The sequence below is a fragment of the Humulus lupulus genome, chromosome 5 (genome assembly GCF_963169125.1).
Source record: "Humulus lupulus chromosome 5, drHumLupu1.1, whole genome shotgun sequence".
Taxonomy (NCBI): Eukaryota; Viridiplantae; Streptophyta; class Magnoliopsida; order Rosales; family Cannabaceae; genus Humulus; species Humulus lupulus.
The window spans coordinates 124,078,521-124,092,001 of NC_084797.1; the positions used below are offsets into that span (position 1 = coordinate 124,078,521).

The window sequence follows — 13,481 nt, forward strand, 5'->3', positions numbered from 1 at the left end:
ATTTGTAGGTACGTATGAATAGCATCAATCATTGAGAAAGAAGAATCAAAGGGTCAAAAATGGAAAATGATCCAACCAAAATGATTGAAGCTAGACTGTTATCTTATGTTCTTCTGGACCACTTGAAAACATATTATCAAACAAATAGGGTCCACTCTTATGGAATTATCAATCTATCTGTACTAGACTACATTGGTTTTTTAAAACTATATATAGTTACCATAGCGTTATTAAGTACCGTTATGACTTAAAATAATTAAGTAAAAGGAACATGTTAATTTCTTTAGTTCTTTTCTTTACTTTCCATAAAAAAAATAAAAAGGAACATGTTAACTTCTTTAGTTATTTTCTTTATTTTCAATGTATGCATTTGTTTTTCATATGCTAGAACTAATTTTTTTGGTATTCTACAAGACTTGCACTTAATATATACATTTTAAACAGGAAAATATCCAGAGAATTTTCTTATAAATAGTACTTTTGTTAATGCGATGTTACTCTTTCTTTTGTATTTGGTTTTTGATGTATATATTCAAACTAAAAAATTTTATGTACTGGCCTTGCACTAAAAAATGTTTTACATTTTATTACCCAAGTTTTTGAATTGCAAGAAGTTATTTCTATAATTATTCTAATTTATTTCCCCACATGGGTTTCGATTCTACTTTCAAATTTCTATGGTTTTTGAAGTTTATTAGATATACATAAAATGACTAACAGAAAATCAGAAAACATTCCAGCCATATTTATTAACCAACCATCAATCATTATCAATTCAAAATATTCAATCAACACACAAGTTTTCTTCCTTATCTCGCCGCAGCACACAAATTTCTCAGAACCTACTTCACTAATACACACAAGTTCTCAACCTTCCCTTATCACCGCAGCACACAATAATAATAATCTCAGAACCTACTTCACTATGGATGAATATCTAAGATATTCAAACTCCTCTAACATTTGCAAAGTATTTTAACAAAAATAAAAGAAAACATACCTCTTACAAACTACTGCAAATAAAGTTCCCTCCAATTTGAAATCCACTGAAGCCACTAAAATGAAAGCAAAATTACATACCAATTAATAAACTATCAACATCATTCGACCTTTAATTAGGATTCATCATTAAAAAAAATTACATAATGAATACCTTGAAAGTGAAAAAATAGCCAAATGAACCAAACCTAACTGAGATGAAAATATGAGATCCCTTTATAAATGCCTCAGTTCCCTAAAGTTGGTTGTCTTCTTTTCTGAATTTCTGAAAGAGTTAAAGAAATTTAGAAACTGTTGTAGAGAACCCAATAAATCAAAAAGTCATGTCACAATTATCTCATATTAAAGGAACAACATGCTTATAAGATCAAAATAAAAATTACATGAACGAAGACATAGATATTATTTACATACTCAAATGATCATTGATTAAAACTGAACCATCTTATAGATTTCAATGTTATAATTATTTTGTATATTTTGGTTTCTGTAGATGAAATTTGTAAACACAATAGAGTTACAGATTTCACATATACTCAACACCTATCACTGAATGCAACAAGCATCTTTTTTCTTTATTTCCTGTACTAGAACCTTTGACTCTCTGCTGGGCTCAGAAACCACTGTCTCTGTACTAATACCACTGGTTATAGAAACCTTTGACTTTGTACTACTATTACTAGCTTCAGAAACCTTTGACTTTGTACTACTACTGCTACAAGCTTCAGAAACCTTTGATGTAACCTTGTCAGAATTGCCAATTTTCTCAGTCATGGTACCAATTTGTTCCTTAACATGAGATTGGTCACCAGATTCTACAAAAGCCTTCTTAAAAGCCATATTTTCAAGATTTGTGGTGTTCTGGGAAAATAGCTGTGACAAGACAAGTTTCATTCTCGGTCTCTTTGATTGCAGCCTCTTAGAAAGTTCTTTCACAACAGTTATCTTCCTCAAAGTTCAGCTCTTATTCTGTTTTAGCAGTTAAGACAAGACTGTTTAGTTGTTAATATATTTTCTTGACAGTTGATACAGTTTCTTGATAGTTATTACTGTTCTATCCAAGTTCAACACTCAATAGATTCCAATCAATGCTCTTATGGTCTTTCACTGTATTAGGCAACAAAGTTTCAATTCCCACTTCATCCAAGCATTTTGTCATCAAAGGGAATCCACAAAGTCTTTTATTTTATTTTATTTTGTATCAAGAAGAAATAATACTTCATTGAACAAACAAGCATATACACAAAGGCAAACTGCCCAAACAGAACCAATACAATCCAATCAAGAACCCACCCTCACATTACATACATTTGAAGCTTTCTTAAGAAAAGCTTGAGATGAGGGACATCTTTCCTGCTATGAACCATATACAATCTATATTTAACTAAAGTAATAATCTCTTTGGCCATACAATAAGCTGACAGTGAAAACCCATCAAAAATGCATCTATTCCTATTCCTCCAAATATTATAAACCACTGCAGCATGAATCATATTCAGAGTTAAACTAAAGCTGTCATTTTTCCCAGCACTAAGTCTAACTGTCCAATCTGAGAACTTAGTGGCCCAAGCAGGAAACCCAATTTTCTTTGTTTTACTTAGTTCTTTTCCTTAGACATGTGACTTTTAAGTTGAGATATGAAATATTTGATAAATTTTGAGGAGTCCTCTCTATCGATTGGGCTTTAAGTTTCTTTATTAATGGTTAAGTTTTCAATACTTATACAAACAAATATACTCGAAAAGCTGCTACTGTGAGAGCGAGACTGTTTCTCTCTCATTTCATCCTCTCAATCCCTAGATTCTCTGTTTTAGTGTCACTGCTAGAATTCTGAATTGGGAATGGGAGAGATCCAGTAAGAGAGAGAATTTAATTTCGCCATGGCCTTATGAAACAATGCAGATAAGTAGAATATACATACACAGAGAGGCATATATATATATATGTGTGTGTATATTCTATAATATAGTACCAATGGATAATATTTTGATCACAACAACGAGTTATAGTACTTTCATTTTGGGGAACTTCCCCCAGTGAATGAGAGCACAAATGAACTTTTTTTTTTATGAACAAAGAATATTATTAACACACAAAATCAATTACAAAACCAGCTCAAAGAGAGCCCAGCAATCCGAAAATTACAAGAGATTCAGGTTTTTAAGAAAGACTAAGTCTTTACTCTTCAGCTTAGCTTGAGACACAATAGAAACTCTAGCCTTTAAACACTCTTGCACCTGAGATACAGCCTTGTTAACAGAAATAGAAAAGAAATTAAACAAGCACTGGTTTCTGTTCCACCAAACCAGGTAAACAGAGGCTGCTAAACCAGGTAGTTATATTTTTAGTTGGCTAGTTAGTTGCATTTATTTAAATATTGATAGAAACTTTTTGAGTTAGAGGTCACCATGACCAATTACATGTATATATATATTATATACATATGAATATTTTTTCATGTAGTCGTCAGCAATATCAAATTATTTTTACTAAAATTTGGGTTTTTAATTACAAAATGCAGTACTCACAATGTGGTCTGAAACTTCTGATCATCACTACAGTAGACGTACTTTTTTAAAATTTTCTGGAGTTCTGCTCACAATAATTAATGGGTTTAAAAATGCAGTACTCACAATCTAGATGACTGTTTTTCTTACATATATTACGTATGAAGGGGGTGCAACACGGTTCAGGAATCCCATATGTAATATATATATATATACAATGAATACATACATATAGGTGGTGTAAACAATTTTATAGATTATCAGTACTAACAGATACCATTTGGAGGTTAAGCAATGTCATAAATATCCAAGCATGCAAAGCTCTTATAAGTATTATATATATATATATGTGTGAGTGTGTGAGAGAGGTTAGAATACATTATAGAATGTAAGATTAGATAGTTGAATTAGAGAGTAGGAGAAAAGTGAAAATGGAAAATATACAACTATCTCCTAGCAAAATTTCATTAAAATTAATCTCACTTAATAAGTCACTATAAATATTACACTATTTTATTGATGGCTTTAAGCCAAAATCAACTCCGACAAATACAAGAGGACAACACATCAACATTAGACAAATGTATACACCTTGCTGTGGGGATTGTGTTTCTTATGGTTCTCAACTGTTAATAACAGTTGTGTCTAGATTTCAAAAAAAAGTTTTCAATACTTATACTCACTTAAGGTGGTGTCTTTGGTGTTATACTTATATGAACTCCTTATTTCATGCTTTTTACTGAGTTAGGATAGAGACTGTATTTAGAATATTATTCTCGTTAATTAGCTATATTGATAAAGTCTAGATATAATATTTACTAGTAGAGTCTAGATATTGTTTTTCTAAGTTTATAAATGGTGGTATATACATATTGTATAATTATAATATTTTTATTGAGAAATTTGAGGAGCTAAGCAAACCTAATAGACAGACCTATCATTCGCACCGCAACTAAGGAAGCAGTAATTGACATAACTTGTGCAAATGACCTAATCCATATACCAAAGTAAATAGTCTGCTTCTAAGATATTACCTTGAAGCTCCACCATGGCCTTCTTGATCACAAGCTTAAACTTTCCTGAAAGACATGAGATTTCCATAAATTTCAAATAAGAAACAAAACATCAAGAAGGGCAGTGAGCAGAAATTTTCAAATATTTGTCCAAAATTATCCTTGCAAACTTTTATTTACAGATGGCAGAGAACTTTGATGGATGATAATTACTGTCTGAATGCATAAATAAAGGTTACAGTAGTACCATGTCTTCTCTCCACGTCCATTAGTGCAGTTAAAGCTGTCCCACTAACGATCCATTCTTCAACTGGAGCAGCCGAATTCCCCACCTGTATAATGAGGCAGGAAACAATAAAGAGAAAACAGTCCAGTTATTGAATTACAAGAAACTTATTCTCAGGATAACAAAATATAAAATAACTGGAAACAAGAACATACTAGAAAGAAACTATTAGAAAAAGGGTAAAAATGAAGGGGATAGGGGAAAATAAGACACAAACCAATGATATCAATCCAGTTTTCCCACTGTGAAGGAGAGCTCCTGCACCATAACCCAATGCATAACAATAGGTAGAATCAAAATTAGTTGGCAGACCACATCTTCCTTCATACCTCCACATTGAAAGATAGCAAGGGTGATTTTAACGTCCACATTCCAGCAATTTTAAAGTTTCATTACTTTTCTAACAAATTTATATTTCTAATAATGTGTGGTAAAGCTACGAGACAATTGTGCCCATTGGTATGAGTCAAGGTTGTCAACAAGATCTCGCAAGCAAATCCTCAAACTCAATCAGCTAAATTAAAATGCCATGCGACATTGATAACTGGAATTTGCGACTCAAATTAATGATAGCTATTTGGGGCTTTCAGAAAAATGGCCAGATTTTAAGTTTCATATAAGTCATGTCCCAATTTCAAATTTTATAGCAATATGTAAATTTAGACAGACCCACTATAAAAAGTAATATATTTAGTATGTAACTGAAGTTAGTACTTAGTATATCTATCCATAACTAATAGAATTATCTTTATGGATATATTTAATATATACAGAAGCCCTTTAGCTTAAAAAAAGGACATGCATTAAATTGAAGTCTATAAAAAGAACATCTAATATACATTCTCAATTAATTTAGGCTAAAGACATTAAATACCCGAAAAAGTGAGACTGTCCTTGGAATCCACCTTTGTATGCACCTGCTTGATTCCTTTTCTCCAATTCAGTTTCAACCATTTGAATAAGCATCTTCTCTATCTGTATTTTGGCAACCTAATGAAAATAACTGTAAATGAACAATACTGCATAATATATCCAGAACAGTACAAATGAAATAGTTGAATGTAATGTATAGCACATACCTGAACATTTCCATGAGGATCTCTTTCAAGCATCAACTGCTCTTGGATTGCTGAAGGTAAAAATTCAAAAAGCTGTAATGATTGATCATCAAGTTTCTTTTTCCATTGCCCATCTTCATCGACAGCCTCATGGGCCAGAATTTCATTCAGTTCGGCGATAAGTTGTTGCACCTGCAAATTGAAAAAGTTACAAAAAAAGTGCATATCAATTGACTGTAATGTGGGTCAAAATATATACAAACAAAAAATGAAGAATAAATTTACAAAGCAATATGATCAATAATTTTACCTCTGGAATGAAATCAATTAGACCTTCAGGAATAAGTATGACACCATAGTTATAACTAAGTTCGGCACGTTTGGAGATTATATCAACAATGTAATTTGTAACATTTTTCAGTGTCAACTTCTTTTCAGCAACCTGCACAGGATAAATACCTGATGAGATTATATTTTTAAAGAGCTCTATTACAGTACTTCAGGTTCATCTACAAACAACGACTTTTGCTTAACAAAAAAAAGTTTCAATGCGGTACAGAAATCTTAAATATCTCCATGAATAGGAAATACCAAGGTCTCATAATTTTTCTTTCAAATGGCGGGTAGCTGCAAAGCAGGTTTGCACCATGTCACAGTAAATGGAGACATTTTACAAGATTGACCAATCAGCAAAAATAGATTTTAAGGTCACAGTAGCTTAGTAATGCATACTGTCAATCCTAATAGTTTGAACCCAATGTGGACACACCTTTAACATAACGATACTGATTCTAAAAATAGAACCGACTAAACAAAATTAACTTTTCAAATTGTGTTCCATATCAAGACACTTGTTAGGCTAATTTTAGCCTATCTTTTTAAGTGTCTTTATCAGTGTCTTTTTAATGGTTCTTGTGTTTTTGGAGCGGAATTATGCTTGTTTTTGCTTGATTTCAGGTTCAGCTTATGTTTTGGGCTTTTGGAGTGAATTGTGTAGAAATCAAGCATTTGGAGTGTATTGTGCTGAAATGTTAATTAGGGCCGCGGCGCTCTTGCATATTAGAGCCGCGGCGAGCCCCTTTCCAGAAACTCGAGATCTTGCATTTTTCGAGTAGGGCCGCGGCGCAGGTATTGGCGCCGCGGCGCTGGCGTCCGTACACTTCAGAATTTTTAAGGGGAATTTCGTCATTATGGAGAGAATATAGAATGAGGTCTTCATTCTGAAAAGGGGATCGCGATTTTTGACAGGAAAACAGCCAAAAAAAGGGAGAAAAGACAAGAGAAGACGGATTTTGGGACAAGCGTGGGCGACCTCCGACAACTCCCCATCTAGTTTCATCCTCTTTTTCTTTGATTTTTCCTATGTTATTGTTTAGTTTGATTATGGATTTGAATTTTGAGATGATGAACTAAACTCTTATTAGGGATTTGATGGATATTGACTGAAATCATCCCATGGTTAATGCTATTTGATTATTTCTTATTGCTTGTTTATGAAAGTTGTTCATCTTTGTGCTTAATGTATGTTTGAGATTGATCATCTTGAGCATGATTCATGATCCTAATGTGAAATCTGAAAAGTGAATATTAGGAATGTTCTAAATGAATGAACATAGGTTTTGATGCGAAACGAAAGTATTCGCATAGCTTATGCGACTTATAAATTATTACTTAAAGCAAATTGATTGTTGTGCTATCTCAGAAATGCAATAGTTGACAATGCAATTTAGAACCTAAATGATCTGAAAAGAGTTTAGGTAATTTTATAATCTGTCATTTCATTGAAAGAAGAAGAATAGTCAACTAGCGTTAACAATTGGGTAATCGAAGCAATTGAAATCATATCCCTATCTTCACATCCATTGTTAAACCCTTAATTTCTTATTTGTTGATTTTGCTTGTTTAGTTTTCTGCATTTTTATTTAAACACCAAATTTTATTGTTGCCAAATAGAAATATAGATCCAATTTTGTTAGTACTTAGCTACAATTCCCTTGGGTTCGACCTCACCTGTGTGAGTACTACTTGTATGATACGTGCACTTGCGTGTATTAAAAAATAAGCAACAACACTGTACCTTGTCTACATACCAGAACATCTATGTGCAACTGCATTTGTATAAATTTTAATCGAGCAGCTATACAAGGCAAGACAAGTCATTCAAAGGTACCTCTTCTCCAATAATTGTAATGTTTGGATGAGTTTGCAAAGCACATTCAAGTGTTATGTGTGAAGCTGCACGCCCCATAAGCCGCACAACTGTAGTTGACAATTAAATTTCATTAAGCACGGTAGAGTGCAAATCAAAAGATAATATGGGTTAAAATGTAATCTAAAAGCTAAATCACTACATGTTCCATGACTTTCAACCAACATACTTACAGTGATAATATTTTCCAGTTGATCTGGCATCTATCATGACATTTCCAATCATTTCTGCATATATCTGAATAAAATGAAGTGCATCACATTATTATTAGTTTCCTTCAGTGTATCTGTTACTTGCATATCATAGAAAGTGTCACACTATTCATGCCAAGGAAAATCAGGCAGAACAAGACTTAGGCTAATCAAGTCAGTATTATATACATGATCCAATGAAGTATTTTTTTTTAATTTCTTAGGAAATAAACCTGTTAGAATAATAACTTTAACACCTAATTAGTTTCTTAAGCAGGACAAGGTACATTGAATAATATACTTTATTTCATCAAACACAGCATCACCAAACTTTCTTGCTAGTTATAGTTGATGGCCCACACAACAATTAACCAACTGATCTGCAAACAATTTTCTATGAGAAGTTCCTTCTCTTAACATGTAAAGGTTGATGCTTAAAGTAAATTCATAAGTTCATGACCATAATGAATTAGCAAGTAAATAAGATGATTCTCGGAATATAAATATAACCTAGTGGCAGTGAAAAAAAAATGCTTCAACAAATAAAATTATCATCAGGTACATGGATAAAATTTTCAATCTAGTGGGGTTGAAGTTCGTATCTGCTAAAAAATAAAGATTGCTGCTCCAAAATTTCCTACACGATATATGGAAAGGACCACAAAGAAATTTAAGGGTTCAAGTAATAAAAAATTTCTTTTAGTTGCAGTCACCTTGCAAGCAGTATCAAACCCAAAGCTTATTGGGACTTCTTTGCATTTCAAGTCACCATCAATGGTTTTTGGACACCCAATCACCTGAGTTTTCAAATTCTTTCCCCTGGTTGAACAAAAGAAAAAAAACCAAACTGTGTTAAACAAACCAACGAAACAGTGTTAAAGGCAAGACTCCTGTAACCCTGTCGAACTGTTAGATAAAGAATCCCTAAATTCTATTTGGATGGGTCCCATACACTGATACAAGCACCTAAAAAATAGATGGATCCATGGATTACATGAATGACATATGAAGACAAATACAGGCAATAGTTCCATCTGCCAAGCAAGATTTTTCTAGAAAGAAAAAAATTAGTTATATACCTGAAATTCTCAGCAAGGAGGCAGACATTTGTGTTCGAGTCATCCCCACCAATAACAAGAAGTCCATCCAAATCAAGCTTCGCGGCAGTATCTGCAGCTTGTTGAAACTAAAAGGAAAATGCATTTAAACAATTTATTATGAACTTAATGTGTCAATAAAACTTAACATGAAACTGTGAAGAAAGAAAAAAAAAAGTCACCTGCTCTGGAGTTTCAATTTTATCTCTTCCACTACATATCATATCAAAACCACCCTGATAAAAGAAAATTTTCTCCAATCAAATACAATATCTTGGTTAAAATGCCAGCAACCGCATGTATGAATTTTGTATAAATCACTAGAATAGAATGGATGCGCTATATCTTCTGAGCAAATTAGAACACTCAGAAGCAGCTATCTTTACACATGATCATGGACCTCCACGCATAAATGACAAAACCAAACCATAGTCCAAACTCTCACCTGGTTTCTGTACGGGTAAATATATTCTGGTGTAAGTTCCACATACTTGCCCCTCATGATTCCAGCTGGACCTCCCTTGAAACCGTACAATACGCTGCCTTTAGCACGCTCCAGCAAGTAATCTACCAGGAAGCACAGAATGAATGAACTCAACCATACTGGACACTATTAACTGCAAGAAAACGAATTATGATAACAAAAAATTCTCACCAAAAATTCCATAAATGACATTGTGCCCTCCAGGTGCCTGGCCTCCGGACAAAACGACACCAATTTTCAACTTTTTCTGTGAATCGTTAGAGTCAGAATCGCTCGGCACCACCAAGGCAGATGGCTGGCCGTAAAGTTGACTTCGTGAGGTAGAGATAAGTTGAGAAGACTTTGTGAGGCAGAGAGACGAGACAAGAGAGAGACTTCGTGAGGTGGAGAGGGCGGAGAGACGAGACGAGAGTGAGACTTCGTGAGGCGGAGAGGGCGGAGAGACGAGACAAGAGTGAGAGATGGAGGCTGAGAGAAATCTTTCGGGTAACTTAGATTTAGGGAATTTGGCAGATGAGACTAAAAAAAAATTTCATTTTGGCGCCTGAGTTTTATTCATATGGCACCAAAATATGTCTTCCGTGTGTTTTTAATCCCACACCAATAATAGCACTTCTAAATATATGCTATTTTTTAATGTAATATATACTAAATATTGTTGTAGTGACGTAGAGGATTTTTATGGGGTGTTAATGGTAACAGGAGTAAAATTCATGTTGCCTCTTGGGACAAGGTGTGTCTCCCGAAGTCTTATGGGGGTCTTGGGTTCAAGAATGGGATTAAATGGAACCATGCTATCCTAGCTAAATTTGTCTGGGCCATCACAGGAAAGAGTGACATGCTTTGGGTCAAATGGATCAATTCCATTTATCTTAAAGGTGCCCCTTTCTGGTCTTATGAGCTTAAAACAAACATGAGCTAGTACTGGCGTAAGCTCTGTCATTTGAGAATCCGATTTACAAGTTCAGATATTGAAGCTGCTGGTTGTTCGGGTAAGTTCAAGTCTTCAGCCCTTTATAACAGTTCGTTAACTCAAACTCAGATCTGCTACTATTATAAAGCTGTCTGGAATTATTTGAATTTGCCTAAGCACCGTTTTATGTTGTGGAAAGTAGTGAATACCCAGCTCCTAACCAGAGATAATATGGTCAAGTTTCATCTTGACTTGGACTCCTTGGACTGCCCTGTGTGTGGTGACAGTTACGAATCTCATGAGCACCTGTTCTTCAGATGTAGTTTGTCTTGTAGAGTAGTTGATCAGATCTTTAATTGGTTAGGCTTGAATGCTTGGCCTAAGGATTACAATAGTTGGACTAGTTGGCTGAACCTGAAAATGGCTGGAATGGTGCACTGTATCAATGTTGCTATTCTTGCAGCAATCATCTATTATCTCTGGATTAATAGGAATAGGTGTATTTTTGAAGGCTATTCCAATTCGGTCTCTCATATTGTGAATGACGTTAAAAATATAGTGAAGTACAAATTACTTTTTGTAAAAAATAGAAACTTGAATAGGCTTGAGAGAAATTACTTGATGAGATTACTTATGTAATTAGTTTGTACTGTTTGGTGGAGCTCCCTTTTTAGGAGCTTTTGGTGAGTTGGAGGGTGTATCTGTTCAGTTGATTAATGAAGTTCTCATTCTTCTTGATCAAAAAAAAAATATCATTATAATAATAATATATATTACATAATCTTAATTTTTATTAAAAAAATTATCATTTATGATTAAAAAGATGATCATATTATATATATTTAAAAAAATCATAAATAATGTTTTGTTTTAATTTTTCATTTAATATGTTTATGTAATTATTTTATATATAATATTATTTATTTATTTAGAATTTATATGACAATGATTCAAATTTAATAAATTCTATAAATAAAACTAAACAAACGTGCATTGCACGTTGCTTGTGTAGATAACAAAAATTCTTGATTTTAACGGTTTGTTTTATTAACTTTAACGGAATACTCTAATTATTTAACAAAATATATCTTTAAAACTAACTTAAATATAGTTATTTATCAATTATATTAATATAAATTCAAATATTGTAAATAATAATTATATTAATATAAATTCAAATTCAAATGTTATAAAATACCATTATTATAATAATATATAATACAAGACTAGATATTTAAAATTAATATTAATATATATTTAAATGTTATAAAATATTATTATGATAATAATATATAATCCTAATTTTTTATTAATTATATTTATATGAATTTAAATATTCTAAAATATTATTATTATAATAATATTCAATACAAGAATAGATATTTAATACTTATATTAATATAAATTTAAATATTATTATAATAATAAATAATATATAATCTTAACTTTTATTAAAAAAATTATCATTTATGTATGAAAAAGTTATCATATTAGCCTTATAGGAGAATTTCCCATTATATATATTTAAAAAAATCATAAACAATATTTTGGTTTAATTTTTTATTTAATATGTTTATGCCATTCTTATATATATAATACTATTTATTTATTTAAAATTTACATGACAATGATATAAATTTATTAAATATAATTAATAATTTTTTTTTCTTGTATCTAGTATATATAAATACATTGATTCTAAATAGTAGTATGTAACTTTAGTAATGCAATGATAATAATAGCATGAAAGGGATATCAATGAGAATGCCATATAATGTTGAACTATATACTTTTTTATTATTAGATTTGTCATCCATTTCCATATATTTAGTAGTTATTTGTGGGTTTATTTTTTTTTATTTTTTCAACTCTCGGTTCTTTTCACTATATAAGAGGGTCACATGTTATAGGAAGTCTTGTGATATGTGATATTGATTTATAATTCTTTAGTATTGATCATAGATTTGGCAACATGAGTTTTGTGAAACATTACCATGAAATTGTCTACTTGCAATCATAGCATTGGTGCCATGAGATCAAATGCTTTTGATTTTTATTCCAGAGTAATTGTCAACCTTTTCCACCATGTCTTGATTTTATAAAGAGGAGAAGAATACAAAACAAAATTCCATCTAAAATGTTTAGCATTTAAGGAAAAATGAAGAAAAAAAAAACAATTACTTGTAGAATTATTATTTCTTCCAATGTACGTACGTTACTTTCTTTTTTATTAATGGAGATCTAATATGATTTTTTAATGATAATAATAATTTGGAGCAAAATTCTAAAATGGTTTATAATTAATAGAGATCTATAATGTGTTTATAATTGGGAGCCATTTTATAATTTATATAACGATTAATTCATTGATTTTTACAAATTTTATACCTTAGCTAATCACGAAAATTTCTTGAATTTCCAGTCTGTTTCGTATTATTTTTTGTTTTTTGTTTTCAAAGTTGTGTTCTTAGAAATGATAACTGAAAACTGTTTTTGTAGTTTTCAAAAAACAAGAGGTGTTTGGTTAATATTTTCTAAAAATGATTTTTTAGTTTTATTTTTTTTTAAATCTTAAATAAAATATTAATAAATATATTTACAAAGAGAAAAATATTTTAAAAGTTTGTAATAAATAATGAGATAAAATAATTTGAAAAAAAATGATGAAAAATAAGAAGTGAGAAAGTAATGAGAGAAAATTTGAATAAATAGAAATTGAGAAGA

General features: G+C 31.5%; 1 protein-coding gene across 1 annotated transcript; it reads right to left on the bottom strand.

Moving 5' to 3' along the window:
* Positions 1-1,545: 1,545 nt before the first annotated feature.
* On the bottom strand, positions 1,546-11,291 carry LOC133779441 (pyrophosphate--fructose 6-phosphate 1-phosphotransferase subunit beta-like). Its single transcript, XM_062219402.1, has 14 exons — positions 11,172-11,291; positions 9,806-9,970; positions 9,543-9,596; positions 9,343-9,449; positions 8,977-9,082; positions 8,246-8,309; positions 8,034-8,122; positions 6,174-6,305; positions 5,885-6,055; positions 5,680-5,795; positions 5,023-5,134; positions 4,767-4,851; positions 4,510-4,585; positions 1,546-1,948 (listed from the first exon to the last, which is right to left on the bottom strand). The coding sequence occupies exons 1-14, from the start codon at positions 11,289-11,291 to the stop codon at positions 1,546-1,548; spliced, it is 1,800 nt and encodes a 599-aa protein (XP_062075386.1).
* Between the last annotated feature and the right edge of the window lie 2,190 nt (positions 11,292-13,481).